Source organism: Ranitomeya imitator, chromosome 3 (genome assembly GCF_032444005.1).
Source record: "Ranitomeya imitator isolate aRanImi1 chromosome 3, aRanImi1.pri, whole genome shotgun sequence".
NCBI lineage: Eukaryota > Metazoa > Chordata > Amphibia > Anura > Dendrobatidae > Ranitomeya > Ranitomeya imitator.
In genome coordinates, this window is record NC_091284.1 from 758,167,333 (window position 1) to 758,186,057 (window position 18,725).

General features: G+C 46.4%; 1 protein-coding gene across 5 annotated transcripts in view; it reads right to left on the bottom strand.

Moving 5' to 3' along the window:
* The window catches only part of FRY (FRY microtubule binding protein), a 422,350-nt gene that overhangs the window by 198,769 nt on the left and 204,856 nt on the right, over positions 1-18,725 (bottom strand). For all 5 annotated transcript variants that reach the window (XM_069759001.1, XM_069758996.1, XM_069758997.1 and 2 more), the window contains exon 2: positions 5,992-6,191. In XM_069759001.1, the coding sequence (XP_069615102.1) occupies positions 5,992-6,111 (120 nt within the window). In that variant the 5' untranslated portion in view covers positions 6,112-6,191. The remainder of the gene's footprint in view (positions 1-5,991; positions 6,192-18,725) is intronic.

The window sequence follows — 18,725 nt, forward strand, 5'->3', positions numbered from 1 at the left end:
TGCCACTTACATGACACTCTTCTGACTTTTCAGGAACAGCCAACCGATTTTATTTACTGGTGAATACAGATATAAAATGGCCCTTGTGCAAGAACAATATTTGGGCCCTTTGCAGTCGAAGAGCTCCTAAAAATGCAAAATTGCACCCAATTTAGAGGTAGAAATGGGCCCCCTCACTTTTTGGGCCCCTGTGCGGCCGCACAGGTTGCACCAATAATATGTCCGCCCTGAGATGATGCATATGAGCCCTTAGAGGAAAAGTATAAAGGAAACACGTCACCACTTCTGCATTTATCACCCACTTCTGGTTTTGGCTTACAAATACTGATGTAAAATACTGACCAAATACTCAACGTGTGAACGTGGCCTTATAGGTCTCTATACACATATGCACTATTTGAACTTTACCCTATTTATTGTATGGGACTTTAATATTGTGAGCACCTCTACTTCTACCTTTTTTACGCTTCTTATATTTGAATGAGGGTGGGAGAACCCTTATGTGTCCCTATTCACATATGTGTGACTTATTATACCGCCACTTGTCTACCTTAGAGGAGTGCGACTGAGCGGTAGCACAGTTTGACCCAGCGCCCTGTGACCACAATACATTTTATTAAATTTATAGCTTATCATTTAGACATTGTACTGTATACCATTGATATTAGTTTACATCTGGAGTTATTTGGTCTTAGTATGTTTGTGTTACTTGAGCACTGTATGGGGGCATTTATTTATTTATTTGATATCACTATAAATGGACAGCCCCCTGCTTGTTTAGGGATCCCACAGTACGGTATATTTTTGGCAATAATTGGATATAATCATACCAATACTGCATCTAAAACTACAGAAAGCCTTTAGATTACAGAGGACACTATAGGGTCTGGTTCACTTTAGGAAGCTCGCCATTATTACGCTGAGAATAATATGTGTCTCCTATATTGTAACAAAGCCTATTGAATATGTGCTGGAAAACGAGTTCTCTGCAGGGTGCAGACCACGAACAGCTCAACATTTACCAACAGCAAGAAAGATTCGGGAATCCTAAGTTCCTATAGAAAGCATTTTACTTGCTCTCCACAGCAGAGACACCAAATATAAAATATTCCATTTCCACATAAAAGATTTATGAAGTTAAATATTAAAAGCTCCATAAATTATATACTCATACAGATTAAGTCATACAAGATGAAGATCCATCAGGGTTCAAGGGCTGGCTTTGTAACAAACCCTACATGACTGCTAAAGAATGAAAAAGATTGATCCAACACGTACCAGAAGATCCACATGCAAAAAAAAAAAAAATGCATTCATGGGTTTATCTTTTTCTTTTTTTGGATGTGGTTGGGTGAGACGGGGTAGGTACACACTTTGAATCCCAGGTCACGAGTTTTCAATTAAAACAGTTATGACTAAGGAGTCAGGAATTTTAATTCAAAATGTAGAACATCCCCCAATCCCCCCGAAAAATGGTTTTTTTTTAATCGAAATTTTTTGGAATATACAACGATTGATTACTTGTAACTTTTTTGAACAAAACATAGTGAAGGTATTGTTACAGGGTCAGATGAAGGACATCTCCTTCCGTGTTCCTAAAGAAAAGCTGAATGGTAGTAATCATGGCCCGATAATTACAAATGGATAATATTATTTCTGATCACTCTTTGGTGACCATGCTCCGTTACATACAAGTACATGGCAATCCAAACTGCAATCAATAACACAATCCATCTTGTCCAATATGTAACCTGAACACAACAGATCAGACACATGTAGACCATGATGGTAGAAGCTCTAGTCCTTGGAGAAACACTTATGTCATCATGTTAGGTTGGTGATAAATTCCATTTCTTAGGAGGAGGTGGTTCCTACACAGGAATTTCTCATCCTAGAGTGAAGGCGGTGGATCCCAACTAGGGCTAAGTCGGCTCTCTACAAGTTGCATAGGCTGCCTCTACTGTATGTATACCTTGATGGACACAATTTTTGTTGGAGTGATCATCAAACCATAGTGTGCCGAGTCAAGCTGCCATCACATACAAGCACGTCATGGAACACACATGTCATGATCCATACCAAGTCTTGGCTGGCAACAAACATCAGCACCTGACCAGTTGAAGATACTTTATATAGTTTAAGGGCCCCCCATACACAATAGTCAAAAGTCAACTAAACCAACACATTTCAGAAGATCTAGTCAACTATCTATATATTCATGAGGACTTTCCAACTCTCCACATAATGTCAGGTACAAGTAGGATTAGGATTGTTCAATATCAATGTCTGATCCTTCAGTTCTCAAGAAAGAAAGCAGTGACTAGCGGGAACTTACTCAACTCTTCCCATTAAAAATGCATGTACCAACAGTTGAACAAATACTCCATCCATATGGGGAGGCTGGTCAACAATTATCATGACAACTTCAAGGCTTATTTCCCCAAAAAGTTATCCCGTGTCCATAGGATAGGGGATAACTTACTGATTAGTTAGATCTGACTTCTGGAATCCTCAGTGATCACGAGGACTGGGATTAAGAACCTGGCTGCCGAGTTCCATCTTGGATAGAGCGTTGCTCTAGGCATTCTCCGGGAAACCCACAGACAATGAATGAAGTAGAGGTCAACTAAGCACACGTCTACTCCATTCTTGATGGGGCTCTGCAGAGCTTGGTTTCCAGGTTCCTGTTTTTTGGATCGCTTGGAGTCTGACCGCTATGGATAGAGAAAAACGAACTATTTTGGGGAATAACCCTTTATGCTTAGACAAATACATGGTTTCCATCGTTACTAGAACAGAGAAGATTATAACCAGGTCCTGGGTACTAATCCAAACAGCACGATCGGGAAGAATAACTCCTAGATCTCTGGGTAACCAGAGATCATAGAAAAACAGTAGTTACACCAAAAACAATGAAGTACTGTTTGAAGATATTTCTTTAAATTTACTTCACAATTCTATTCAGTAACTACCATAGATAAAATCAACAAATATATGAAATTATTAGTATTTTATGGCATATAAGTATGGATTCACGGGCTCATGTTGACAAAGGGTGCAATCATTACTGCCCTGCATAAATTACAGGATGGAAGAACAGATGTGTCTGTGGAGGGAGGTGACAGTCGCTCAGGAAGTTGTAAAGATCCCATCACGTAAAAATAGATTGGGCAAGACACCAAATACAACAGCAGAATGCTGAGTAATGCCTTTTGTCAATGTCAGGAAAAATCTGATAACAGAAGGAGGTTGAACCAATCTGCATGCACAGACAGAGGTCGTTCCCATCAATATATATATTTAGAAAATGCACAATCACATCAAGCGAAGAACATTCCGGATCCACTAAATTCTGTGCAGAGAGTTGCTAGGTCCATGTGTAACCAGGGCAATCAAAAGGCGGAAAAGCAGCTACAGAAAAAGCGTTTCCTAACTTGCATGTAAAAAATAACAGCTGAAATCCAAATGAAGAATTTTTATTTGTTTTCAACTACTTTTCTCAATTTAATCAAATTCAAAAAGTGGTTGTACAGAACAAAGTGAAATATCAAAGACGTCTTGTCCTAGAAGAAGCACCGCACCTATCCTCAGCCGAGTGCTGCACTGATGAGATCTGGGGAAGTAAGTGGACTGAGCTGCACACAATTACTGCAAAGTGGTATCCCAAAGACGGGCAACTAGATCATTTACAGCAGACCTGGGCAAGATGCGGCCCGCGGGCCGCATCCGGCCTGCCTGATGATTTTAAGCAGCCCGCCAGCTAGCTGTGACTTCTGACAGCCGCCCCCGGCACCGCTCGGCCAGCCGCTTCTGAGGAGGACCGCTGGCAGCTGAAGTGAAGGCCAGGTTGATTACCTGTTTATCGGTGGCGGCGGCCATCTTCCCGAGGCCGTGCGTGCGCAGATGGAGTGCTCTGCTTCACGGGGCTTCAGGAAAATGGCCGCGGGAGGCCGCACGTGCGCAGATGAAGATCGCGGCGGTCATTTTCCTGAAGCAGAGTTTGCAGATTTAGATCTCGGCTTCAGGAAAATGGCCACCGCAATCTCCAGCTACGCACGCGCGGCCTCCCGCGGCCATTTTCCTGAAGCCCCGTGAAGCAGAGCACTCCATCTGCGCACGCGCGGCCTCGGGAAGATGGCCGCCGCCACCGATATTCAACCCAGCTCTGCTGCTCACATTGCATTCCGGGCCGCTGCGTCACCTCACCGGTGGAAGGGACCCTGCGCACGCCATAACGCACCTCTGAAATCGCCACAGCACTGCTGCAACCCCCCCATGGACACCAGGCCGTGGCGTCGCCTGCCTAAGCAGGAAGGGACCCTGCTCAGGTGCACGCCACACCGCATCACCTCTGCCGACACCATGCCTCCTGTGACCCTGCTCTGCCACCGCCAGCCCTCAGGTAAGAATCTTACCGTAAAATACTGTAAATTTGGACAATAAGACGGACACCCATCTTATAAAAAAAAATCTTTTTTTCTGCAATTTTCACCCCAAATTTGGGGTGCGCCTTATGGTCCGGTGCATCTTAAAGTCCGAAAAATACGGTAATTATATTAGTTCGGCCCTCTAAAACCATCCCACTTTCTCATGCGGCCCCATGTCAAAATTAATTGCCCACCCCTGATTTACAGGATGGAAGGGTCTGTTTATAAAGGTACCGTCACACTGAGCAACTTTAGAAGTCCGGAACTTTATTTGGTCGTCATGTCGGCATGATTTGTCATGTTTGACAGTAAAAGCAACGACGCCTGCAATGTTTTTTCATGGAGCAACAACCAGCGAGAACGATAAGTACGTCACTGGATCGCTCCTGCATCATTCTGCTGTTTCGGTGTTTGACGTCTCCTAGCGACCTGAACAGCGACGCTGCAGCGATCGGCTCGTTGTCTATATCGCTGCAGCGTCGCTTAATGTAACGGTACCTTTACGAGAGGTTAGTAAAGTTGGGCTTGTTGAGCTTAGAAAAAAAGATGATATTAACGGGTATTTGTCAGCAGGTTTTTGCTATGCAATCTGAGCGCAGCATGAGGTAGGGGCTGAGAGAGATTTCCAGGATGCATCACTTACTGGGATGTTTCAATACAATGAATGTGTTATCACCAGGAGATTATCGCTGCCTGGACTACAGCTGGAATGAGCACTGGTCCGACCACACCTCCAGCACTGATTAGCAGCTCACTGTCAAAAGACAATGTACACAAAAGCTGCGGTGTGGGTGAGGGCAGCTGGATTGATGGAATCCGGGTCTCTTTTCCTACATTATGCTGCTCTCATGAGGTAACAAAAACCTGGTGACAGATTCCCTTTAAGAGGAGATCTCATTTCCATATATAAATACATGTGTGGTACATGATTAATTCCATCCAAACACCTTACAAAGGGCCAGGGGGCACTCAATATATGTAGATCAGGGGTGTCAAACTGCATTCCTCGAGGGCCTCAAACCATGCTTGTTTTCAAGATTTCCTGGAATCATTCTGTGTAGGTGATTAAATTATCACCTGTGCAACACAAGGAAATCCTGAAAACATGACCTGTTTGCAGCCCTCAAGGAATGCAGTTTGACACCTCTGATATAGATGAAAAGCGATTCTAGCATCAAAACAGGAAAGGGTTCTTTCCAGTTAGAGCAGTGAGACTGTGAAATGTCCAACCACAGAAGGTAGTAATGGCAGATACTATCCGCATTTAAAAAAAAAAGACTCAATGGTTTTCTCGCAACAAAACGGCACTGTGGGATATTAATAATCTAGCAATATATGTTGTGGAATGGATCTCGAAAAGTTTAACTTGATGGGCCATGTCTAGTTTTCAATTTTTGTAATAGAAAATACAGCCAACATCTGCACATCGTAGATAACCATTTTCACAATTATGGATACTTTCCGATCTTAAATTAATTTGATCCGTTGAATAAGTTATTTAAATTTGGCCCAAAAAAAAAAGATTTGAAACGATCTATTATTACAGCTCTTCCAGCGTACTCACCAGGGGTTCGGCCATTATGATGCGAATCTTGCGCTCCGCTTGTGTAGTAAAATTTGCAAACAAGCTCTTAAGAATATATTCTCCAGGTTTACTCTCTGGGTCAATGTTGATGGGCAACATGGTTGGTGGTCCTTTGTCCCTCTGTGTGCTGGATACTGGTTGTACTTGTGGTTTTATATATCCGTTACCCACCGGAGAAGCTAAAATACAAACAAAAACACAGTAAGTTCTAATTTTGCACTAAATTTTAAACATTTCTAAAATTCCATAACATTAAAGGGAAACTCCATTTTTCATTCCAAATGTATATATCGGCATTCAACGAATACCAATCTTCTACCCAACGAATTCCCTGGTTTGCAGTGAAACCGGCCACAATCTTTTCAACAAAACTTTGCATACATCAATAGTGCAAGATAATATAAGAAACTTTGTGCTCTAGCTTATCAGAGAATTTTGTTACTTTCTTTGTTTTTGAGCCATTGGTTCTCATCCTCCTTGCCTACTGAGCTCGCCATTCATTCTGAAAACGGGTAAAAGATAAAATGGACTGCCATCATACTAAGGGACCAGATTACAGATGTCTGCTGAAACCTATAAAAGGGATATCAGAGAGAGAAAATCAAAAAGAGATTGCTCTGCAGTTTTCTACAGTAGTAAGTGTTCTATCTCATCCAGGTGCAGGATTCACAGCTGCACTGCTCAGTACTACTGTTTTGTGTGCTCCAATCTGGCGCAGCTTCTGAACATGCGTTAGATAGGAGAGCAAGAATCCCTCATGTCCCTGTGTATCGAGTTGAGCAGCCATTCTAGATAAGGGTTTGCAGAAGGAAAAACTGTTGGAAAATACAGAATACAAGACATATAACGGCCAGAAATAGTGTTATTCCTTATTGCGGAATTACACCGTTGTCATGACCTCATCAAATCCAGGTCATTTCTTCATTTTTCTGAAAATACCACAAACCACTTTCCCATCATTTATCTTACTAGCCTGATACAATACAAGTACAACGTGTATATAATCAAATATCCAAAAGTAGAAAAAAAATCTAATCCTCACTGCACAGACACTTCCGAAAACTCCAGATTGCAAGACTACTGTACACTTCAGCTTCTAGGTATAAAGTAAACTCGGCAGAAATGAGCAGGATAAAGGGAAAAGTTGGTAAAAGGAAAAGCCATTAATAGCTCAGGAAGCGTCTTATATAAGTTTCTTATAACTCTGAAGGCAATGGTCTGTGGTCTTCGGGATATTCTCCATAGAGACTGTCATGGCATACAGCGAGGGTACGTCTGATGGGTCAGGGTTCAATCACTGTGCCAGTCATTAAGCGCAGATCGCACTTGGGCCAGTGTTTGTGCATGGCACTGTGCACATGGTTTTCTCGGACAGGGACTGTCCAAGGAAGAAAATTTGCTGTATGTCAGAGTTTGATCCAATATTCGGATCGCACTCAGATGTCATCCGAGTAAAGTCCAATGTTTCCCATGCACTCATCGACTTGCATTACTGAGGGCAGTCTGATTTTTACGGACTGACAAAATGGTGAAGATGGGGATTTTTTTTTCCCTCCATTTTCTCCTCATCCAAGACACTCTTGGCCACACTCTTGGCCACACTCTTGGCCACACTCTTGGCCACTTCTCTCGGATGAGAATATCTACGGCCATCTGCCCCTGGCCCTAGAAAAAGCTCCAAAATATATGTCACTAATGGATGCACAGCCACACAATTGGCCATACCGTCATGCAGTAAAGCTATATTACAAAGATTTTAGATGGCTTGCTTTTCTTTCCTGATTCCGTTCTTCACCTACAAACCTGTACATGGATCTGTTATTCTTAATGTGTTTAAACTCACTCCATTACATAACGCTATTCCATTGCGAATGATCTGTCGGCTCAACCAAAGAATGTCCATGTTATAAGCCATTACAAAAAGAGAACGGAATTTAATAATGAAATATAATCTTGCTACATCAAAAATTCTATATACAATGGCAAATCAAGTCCAACTCTGGAAACAGGCAGCTTAAAAAAAAAAATATATATATCTTTCCAGAAACGAGAAGTGGTTGTCACTTCCCTTCTTCCACTCTAAAACTAAAACCAACCAGTAATGGCCGCACCATTATTGGGGATATATGGGTTAGAAAGACAAGGCTGCAGTCCTGCAAAACAAGCCCCATATCTTTCTCCAAAGCCCCTCCGACCAAAACAGGGAGATATGTCCTACAGACCCCGATTCTGGCAGACGTGGCCCATCACATCTCAGCGTTTCTCATTATTGTCCATATTTTTCACAGATAGAACCCGTACCGATTACAGCTTATGAGCCTTTTCACATGGACATTTATTTTTTTGTGGAAAAATCAGCGGCAAGTCCAGGTTTGGACAAATTTGCAGACAAAACTCACCAGTACAAAAAGTATCACCAAAAACTCCCTCAAAAGTGAATCTGTCGATACACACACAAAAAAAGAAAAAACTGACAACATATTGCATCCGTGCGCTGTCCATTTTTCTAATTTCGAGAGAAGACTGGAAAACCTTCTTCAGTTATTAATTCTTACACTAGAAAATCAATTGGCACAAAAATGTAAAACAAATGGATCAAGAATGGACATTAATCAGGTTTAGCACACTAATGAAAAAGAAAAAAAAAGAAATCAGGCAATTTTTTGGTGTACAAGAACAAAAATAAAATAACATAACATGTGAATAAAATTCCTGGCTGGCCGCTACCAAAAATTAACTCTGGTTGTACACAACAAAATTATGCTGTATCGTTCCCTGGTTATTCACTATACAAAAGTATGAATATATTGACAACTGGGTGTTACCATTGCCCTTACCAAAAGGGGAGTTTCCCTACATGGGGACACTGGCAGTTTGAATTGGACAGTGACATATTGTGTTCAGATACGCCCTTAACTGGTACCACCCAGTTGTCAATTTATGCAAATGTATTCACTTTTGTCTTTTTTTTTTTATAATTGCCATTTATTCATTTTTACGTAGTGGAAACAGTATATGACATGACAGTCACATGACCGAGAAAAATGGCTCGATTACTCTAAATCGGACTATGATCAGACACGGAAGAAAAAAAAAAAAGTTTCTCCACTTTCTCTGTGAAAAACGAATCGCACTTGGATGTCATCAGAGTGCAGTCTGTTTTTTTTCCACAGACCCATACAATAGATTTTGATCCGACACCTGAATCAAAACTGGACAGGTATCCGAACTTTGACATGGCCCATTGGTCCAGGGAAAGAATCGGACATGTGCACAGCCCCATAGAATATCATAGGTACGAATGATTATCCATGAAAACTATGGATGGCACTTGTCCAAGAAAATCAGTCACATGCGAGTGGAAAATCCGCAAGGTGTCGTTATAATTGGAGGATCCAGCATTGTTATTTCATCGGGAATTCGATGAGCGGAGCCGTGAAGCGAGCGGACAGGTCGTCTTTATATCTCCACAGGTGTTCTCAGATCATTCATGGAGGTGTCATTTTAGTGGAATGTCTTCAAATTACAAATTATTATTATTTATTTATATAGCACCATTGATTCCATGGTGCTGTACATGAGGAGGAGTTACATGCAAATTACAGATATCACTTACAGTAAGCAAACTAACAATGACAGACTGATACAGAGGGGCGAGGACCCTGCGCTTGCGGGCTTACAGTCTACAGGATTATGGGGACGGAGACAGTAGGTTGAGGGTTGCAGGAGCTCCGGTGTTGGTGAGTGCAGGCTGTAGGCTTTCCTGAAGAGATGGGTTTTCAGGTTCCGTCTGAAGGATCCGAATGTGGTTGATAGTCGGACGTGTTAGGGCAAAGAATTCCAGAGGATGGGGGATATTCAGGAGAAGTCTTGGAGGCGGTTGGATGAGGAGCGAATAAGTGTGGAGGAGAGAAAGAGGTCTTGGGAGGACCGGAGATTACGTGAGGGAAGATATCGGGAGATTAGTTCAGAGATATATGGAGGAGACAGGTTATGGATGGCTTTGTAGGTTAGTATTAGTAATTTGAACTGGATATGCTGAGGGAATGGGAGCGAGAGAGATGAATTAGTCGGGCAGCAGAGTTAACGATGGACTGGAGAGGTGCAAGGGTGTTAGCAGTGAGGCCGCAGAAAAGGATGTTGCAGTAGTCAAGGCGGGAGATGATGAGGGCATGCACAAGCATTTTTGTAGATTGACGGTTGAGGAAAGGACAGATTCTGGAGATATTTTTGAGCTGGAGGCGACAGGAGGTGGAAAGAGCTTGGATGTGAGGTTTGAAGGACAGGGCAGAGTCGAAGGTTACTCCGAGGCAGCGGACTTCCAGTACAGGGGAAGCATGATGTCATTGATTGCGATAGATAGGTCAGGTGAGGAAGATCTATGGGATGGAAGAAAGATGAGGAGTTCAGATTTGTCCACATTGAGTTTCAGGAAGCGAGAGGAGAAGAAGGAGGATATGGCTGATAGGCACTCTGGCCCAGACGTCACCGCTCTGCTGTCCAAAATCCCAGAGAGGTAGATCTGAGTGTCATCAGCATAGAGGTGGTACTGGAATCCATGGGACTTTCTGAGTTGTCCCAAGCCAAGTGTATAGATTGAGAAGAGTAGGAATCCTAGAACAGAGCCTTGGGGGACTCCAACAGAGAGAGGGTGGGATGAGGAGGTAGTGAGGGAGTGGGAGCCGCTGAATGTGCGGTTGGAAAGGTACGAGGAGATCCAGGATAGCGCGAGGTCTTTGATGCCAGAAGAGGAGAGGATCTGTAGTAGGAGGCAGTGGTCAACTGTGTCAAAAGCAGAGAACAGATCTAGAAGGAGGAGTACAGAGTATTGTCTATTAGCTTTGGCGGTAAGAAGGTTGTTAGTAATTTTGGTCAAGGCTGTCTCAGTTGAGTGACTGGTATACAAAGGGGTTGTGGTGGTTGAACAATGAAGACTTGCCTTGTCTGGTCGATCTAATTTTTAAAGTGTGTGGCAAAGTCCTCAGCAGAGATGAGGGAGGTTGGAGGGGGCAGTGGGGGGGCAGAGGAGGGAGTTAAAGGTTTTGAATAACTGTTTGGGGTTGTAGGATAGGGAAGATACGAGGGTTGTCAAGTAGGCCTGTTTAGCAGAGGTGAGAGCAGATTTAAAAGCGAGTGTTGCTTGTTTGAATACAGTGAAGTCATCTTGCGCGTGTGTTTTCTTCCAACACCGCTCCGCAACCCTGGACACTTGTCGGAGCTTTTTAGTGGTGTTATTGTGCCAGCTTTTTAGTGGTGTTATTGTGCCAAGGTTGTCTATTGATATGTCGCACTCTGCCATGGACGAGAGAGGCAACCGTGTCAATAGCTGATGCGAGAGTGGCATTGTAGAAAGCAGTGGCACTGTCTGTGTTGTGGAGTAAGGATATGGATGCAAGTGGTAGGATGGAGTCAGAGTGTGTGGCTGTCTAGGTGTGCAAGGTTTCTGTGGGGGTGCGCATGTTGCTGGACATGGATGACCGGTGAAGAGGACAGGGATGAGAAGGTGAGCGGATGGTGGTCGGATAGAGGGAGAGGGGAGGTGGTGAAGTTAGATAGAGAGCAGTGACATAGGGTATACGTGAGTTCCGTGACCTGGAAAAAATTACCCCAACCCCCTTAAACAGATCTCTTAACAATCTAAAGAATAAACTTCTAACGTACTCAAAACAGCAGACGGAGACATATGTTGGATTTAATTGGGCACAGCAGCCATTTTATTAAATAAAAGATAACAGAACTTTTATGACAACCCAGAATAGGAGGGGCGGTCCTCGAAGCCCCAAAGTTATAAAAAACTCAGTATCCCAAAAACTCCACAATGTTCAGCCCAGGATGAGTCTTACCCCCAGCCGTAAAGCACCAGCTCAGGGATAGATAACAACCAATCCTGGTCCACCGAACCCACCCCCATGCCAGGGGTCCATAAATCCACCTCACGCGGAATAACCGTACCGCGCCTTGTTAAATTCTCTCATGGGGTGTCCAGGACCTCTCAAGATCCCCACCCCATTGAACCACGATTTACCATTTCCACCGACTTCGAGGACCTCCACCCCCGCCAACTGCCGTGACAATACCCTGACAGCATTCACATAACAAAATAAATACATTTAGACGCCTCTTAAAACAATACTCCAAAAGCCCACATATGCCGACTTCACCCCCCCCATTACCCTAACCAAAAAAGGGAGGGTGGGCGGGAGATTCCTCACTTGTCACGCAGGCACCTAAAATGGATGCCTGCGTGAGGAGCGTGCCCCTTTTTATGTGCCCCCTCCCCACAGTCCCCTAGTTCCACCCCTTATTTTCAAAAAATGCCCCTAAAGCCACCCCTCAAGTTCCCAGTTAACCCCTTACCACCGTATCCCTTCTAACTGCTCCAGCTCCCCAGGTCCCACGTAACCCCGTCATGGCGGCCTCCCTTTACGTGCCGTGGGCCCCCAGTACGGCCTTTCTTGACATAGGGTATACGTGAGTTCCGTGACCTGGAAAAAATTACCCCAACCCCCTTAAACAGATCTCTTAACAATCTAAAGAATAAACTTCTAACGTACTCAAAACAGCAGACGGAGACATATGTTGGATTTAATTGGCCACAGCAGCCATTTTATTAAATAAAAGATAACAGAACTTTTATGACAACCCAGAATAGGAGGGGCGGTCCTCGAAGCCCCAAAGTTATAAAAAACTCAGTATCCCAAAAACTCCACAATGTTCAGCCCAGGATGAGTCTTACCCCCAGCCGTAAAGCACCAGCTCAGGGATAGATAACAACCAATCCTGGTCCACCGAACCCACCCCCATGCCAGGGGTCCATAAATCCACCTCACGCGGAATAACCGTACCGCGCCTTGTTAAATTCTCTCATGGGGTGTCCAGGACCTCTCAAGATCCCCACCCCATTGAACCACGATTTACCATTTCCACCGACTTCGAGGACCTCCACCCCCGCCACGAACACGAATGGCCTGACACCTTAGCCATTCATGTCCCTCCACACCTTCAAGCTTAATTCAATGCCACTACGGATAGCCAAACACCACATATCATTACCCACCGCGTTCAGGTGCACGCCATCAGCTCTCCAGTAAGCTCCTTGACCCGATTCCAAGTCCACATGTCTCACGGCCAACGCGCCATTCCTCACCATAAACCGAGATATGGCCCTGTTTATTTTAATCTGGGCCCTGTTCACCCCCTCGTGTGATCTAGCACCTCTCCATCTTTTACGGGGAATGATGTCGGACCACACCAACAACACTTTTGGAAACATGACCCAGAACCTCAGGATATCGAATTTGATATCCTTAATCAGCTCCCTACAAGACCGTTTAGCCAAATCATTCCCCCCTAAATGTATCACCACGATCTCCGGCACTCTATCCAGTCTAACAAAACGATGAAATTCAGGTAACCATTCCTTCCACACCATCCCCCTTTTACCGATCCATCGTAAAGTCACTGTCTCTCGAGAAAGACCCAACTGACGACCGTCCGGACGAACCGCAGCACGCAACGCAGCCCATACAACATACGAATGCCCCATGATCCAGACGAGCATCGGATCAGGCCCTGCAACACAGAAAGAAAGGCAACAAACAATTAACTTAACACAGCTTCTAACTCACAATAGGTTTGGGCGAACATACGACTGGAATCTTGAAGATTCCCACCTCCCAATTCTCCGAACCACATCCTCACCAAGGCCCCACCTTGCGGCCTCAGTCGCTGCCCCGATCCTGAAGGAGTGACCACTATATTGTGTTGCAGGTAAGCCCGCTGCCGCCAAACATTTCCTAAAAACAGAAATAAACTGAAAACGGGACAAGAAAGTCCCATTTTCGTGCACCAAGAATGGCTCGTCTAACACCCCGCCCTTTGCCATGTACTTCTTCACGGATGCCACCGGGCACACCGGGGATCCTTCAACATTGAACAACACCACTTTGCACCCTTTCCCATACACGTCCGTTTTGGAAGCCTTAATAAACACTACCACCTTATTCCCTTCGACATCCACGTTTTCTCTTAACAAAATACCTTTTTTACTAACGGACGGGCTAACCAACTCACCTAACCGAAATGCCCCAAAGCAGGCCAAAGAAAAGGCTGCACGGAACAGAACCACTTCCCATTCGAAAAAACACACCTCTTGCAACTTCCGCTCAATGGCTGAGAGCACCTCATAAGATACGGGTCGGCGACCGTCCGAAGCCTTCCAGCCTTTCTTCCAACCCCGAACAACTTGCCGAACCAAGAAGGATTTCGTTATATCCTTACCCCCCCTCCATTTAAGGTTGAAGGCTAGCCCCGCCAGAAACTTATTCAAACGTGTCACAGACCAACCTGCCTCCCAATGATGACCTAAGAACAACAACAAACCATACTCCTCCTCCATATCCTGGTCCATACTTGACATCCAGGATTCCCACAAGCTCCAAGCCTGATTATAATGAGACCAAGATGAATCCGCGAGCGATTTGGTAAATAACTCTGTTACGACCCTCGCGGCAGGTTCCACAACTCCACTGGACAATCCCGGCCCGCGCTCTCCGCCTGTGGTGCCAAATCCCGGAAAAGCTGCCACTGAAATTGAGAAAGAGCAACAACTATTGGATCAGGCGCTGACAAGCTAACTTCAGATACAATCCATAAGTTAAACTTAAGACCCAGGAAAACCAAGTGCTGCAAGACCTTCACTACTGCAGGCGTAGCCGCTGACAACGAGTTTACCGCCGTCACCGTTCCAACATGCTCACAATGAAAAGAAATCTTCAAATTCCTCAATTTGTCACCCCACAGGGCCAACGCAACTACCCTGGGGAACAAATGCAACAGTAGCCGGTTGTTTGTTAACCCCTCCTCCTTCCATTCTTCCGGCCAAGCCGCTGCTGACCAGCTACCATGAAAGAAAAGACCAAAGCCACTCATTTCAACGACATGCACCAAAATGCCCAAGGAGGTAGCATCTGCCACCGGCTGAATCCACAGAGATCTGCCATTGTACTCGTCCAGAAAATCCGCCCACATCTTCAAATCGTCCCGAAACTCTTTCTTTATCCTGATGAAATGCAAAGGGGACTTTACCCCTACTGTTGCCAAGGATAGGCGGCGGCAGAACGCTCGACCCATCGGCATGATCCTACATGCAAAGTTCAGTTTCCCTAACAACGATTGCAAACTGCGCAAATTTATCTTCTTCAAACCAATCGTATTAACCACATCTTGGCGCAACGCGGTAACCTTGTCTGCAGGTAGCCTACATTCCATTGCTACCGTGTCGATTTCAATGCCTAGGAAGCTCAACACTGTCACCGGAACAACTGTTTTGTCCTCCGCCAAAGGCACCCCGAAGTTTTTTGTCACACTCTCCATTGTATGCAACAAAATCGAACAATCTGCTGATTCCGCTGGCCCTATAAACAGAAAGTCATCCAGATAGTGCGAACATGAGCGTATCCCAGACACATCTTTCACCACCCATTCTAGGAACGTGCTGAAGGCCTCAAAGTAAGCACATGAAATCGAGCAACCCATGGGAAGACAACGATCAACAAAGAAGCCGCCATCCCAAAAACAACCCAATAAATGCAAACTGTCAGGATGAACTGGCAACAAACGAAAGGCCGCTTCGATGTCGGTCTTAGCCAGCTTAGCCCCCTTTCCACATGCTCTAACCCACTCCATCGCTGAATCGAATGATAAGTACGACACCGAACTCAACTCGGGATCAATACCATCATTAACCGAAGATCCCTTCGGAAATGACAGGTGATGGATTAACCTAAATTTATTAGGTTCTTTCTTAGGGACCACGCCAAGAGGTGACACCCTCAGATTTGCAATCGGAGGGGCGACAAACGGGCCTGCCATTCTTCCCAGAGCAACTTCCTTATTCAACTTCTCCGACACGACCTCCGGGAATTGTAACGCCGATTTCAAATTTTTTCTTTTTAAACTAACATCCTGCTCAACATAAGGGATTTTGAAACCCTCCTTAAAACCGTCGCGCAATAAAACTGCAGCTGACCTATCAGGGTATCTACTTAGAAAGGCCTCCATCACGACCCACTGCACCGGAGTCACCCCTTTTGTCAGCTGAATCTCCAACTTTTTGCCTGTTACCCCTGAAACATTTTGAAGCGCTATGCACCCCCCCGCAGGTTGAACACTCGTGCCTATATTTACACTTGCTCCCGAATCTGCATATGCCATCATTGAAGGCGAAACACAGTCCCTTCTGCAAAGCCGCCGAGTGTCCTGACTGCCCTGAACTCCCGGCGCCCCCGTGAAAAGGCTGGCTAGTCTGACCTAAACGGGACGGGACCATAACTCTCATCCACAACGCTATGTCCTTGTGATCCCACCTGATACTTGGCCTAAAAGCCTTACGCTGACGAAACTGTTCGTCATAGCGTAACCAACCCTGTCCCCCATAGGTCCTGTAAGCCTCCCCTATGGCATCTAAGTAACAAAATAATGCCGAGCAATTTTCCGGGGCCTTCTCCCCGATTACGCTAGCCATAATAGCGAAAGCTTGCAGCCAATTTGAAAATGATCTGGGAATCAGCCTATATCTCCGTTTCTCCTCATCTTCTTTTTTAGAGTCCTCCCTTCTAGGTCTATCCAAATTAAATCTCTCTAGGGGTAAAAGAGAAAATATTTCTATGTACTCCCCTTTCCAGATTTTTTCCCTAACCTCTTGTTTTAAATGTGCCCCTAACGGGCCCTCGAAGCAGACATAGACCTCCCCCCTAGCCGCATCGTCTAGTTGCGGTACATCCTCCTTTTCCTTATCCTGCAAAGCTCCCTCACCTGGTGCATCAATTCCTGACCCAGGCCCTGGTGCTGTTCCGTCCTTCTCCCTTGATGAGCTCCCCGTGTCTGCCGCAGGACCCGCACTGCTGGATGTACCCGTAACTTCAGACAACTGTCTAGACCCCTCAAACGACCCCGTATTTCCCAACCAAGCAGCTGACGGCAAAGACCCCCTGCTAAGACCGGACCCCCACAAGCCCGCTAGCTCCCCTAAACCTCTAAGGATTAAACCCATACCCCCGCTAGCAACTCCCGAAGTAATGTCACTATTCCTAGCTTCAGGGGAAACTATGCCTGGCAAATTAAAGATAGGGAAAATGTTCTCACCTAGCTGCCTGGGTGCTGTGAGCCCAGCAGCCGAAGATCCAGCTCCCAGCCGAAGGTGTCCTGCATCCCGACCGGCTTGATCCGCGATGTTGCCCGCCGAACTCCTGGCGGCCGTATCCGTGTCCTGGCGACTCGGTGATGCCGTCGACTGCCCTGGTGCTGCGGAAAGGGAAAAGGCCGAGCCAGCATCCTGCCGCCCGATGGAAGATGTGTGGCTCCTTGCCACGGATACGTCCCCGGCACTGCGTACCAAAGCGACGGAATGTCGCCTGCCGGAATCCGGAAAATTTCCGCCACCACCAGCAGAGGACGCAGATCCAGGAAAGTTCCGGCCATCACCAGCAGAGGGCGCAGATCCAGGAAAATCCCGGCCATCACCAGCAGAGGGCGCAGCTGCAGGAAAATCCCGGCCAACACTAGCAGAGGGCGCAGAACTTGCAATATCCAGGCCACCACCAGCAGAGGGCGCTGCTGCGTTGAAGACTCCAGAGCTGTGCACTGCAGAAGGCCGCACGCTGATGCCAGGGCCAGCCGACTGCCGCCCGCATAATCCTCGGCGCTGAGGGGCCACCGCACCTGACCCCCGTCTCCTCGGCTGTCGCTGCCTCCCACGCTGAGCGGCGCCAGCGGGCATGCTGGCGGCCGCCGTACCGGCTCCTGCTCCTGCCGCCCCACGTCGCCCGGACACTGAAGGAGGGGAGGAAGGATCCACCCCCCGTTGTAGGCCCCGCCGCACTGGAGGATTCCTCCCGGCGCCGCGCTGTGAGGTGGAGGGAACAGCGCTGCTTACCGGAGGGTCCGCAGAGGGGCTCCTATTTCGGCGCCGGGCCCTGGGGATGATGTCCGGGCTTAGGCGCGCCGGAGGCCTAGTCCTCCGCGGCCGGCGCCCGTCCTGCGGTGCCTGCGATGGTGCTCCCGATGTCCCCTGGAGAAGGCTGTTAACGGATGCATTCAGCCAATCTGTCCCCTGGGAGCTGGCTGCCGTCCGGAGACGCTGGAGGATCGCTTCAACGTCCATTCTGGTAAGTGTGACAGAGATTCCTCACTTGTCACGCAGGCACCTAAAATGGATGCCTGCGTGAGGAGCGTGCCCCTTTTTATGTGCCCCCTCCCCACAGTCCCCTAGTTCCACCCCTTATTTTCAAAAAAATGCCCCTAAAGCCACCCCTCAAGTTCCCAGTTAACCCCTTACCACCGTATCCCTTCTAACTGCTCCAGCTCCCCAGGTCCCACGTCCTGGCGGCCTCCCTTTACGTGCCGTGGGCCCCCAGTACGGCCTTTCTAGACAGGTGAATACCAAGTCTAATGTATGTCCGTCTGTGTGGGTGGCTGCAGAGGACCACTGAGTAAGTCCAAAGGATGAGGTAAGGGACAGAAGTTTGGAGGCTGTTGACTGGAGGGTATTAATGGGGATGTTGAAGTCACCCATGATGATGATGGTGGGAATGTCAGCAGAGAGAAAGTGAAGAAGCCAGGTGGAGAATTGGTCAATAAAGGCAGTGGTGGGGCCTGGAGGTCGGTATAGGACGGCCACTTGGAGGTTGGAGGGAGAGTAGATGCGGACAGAA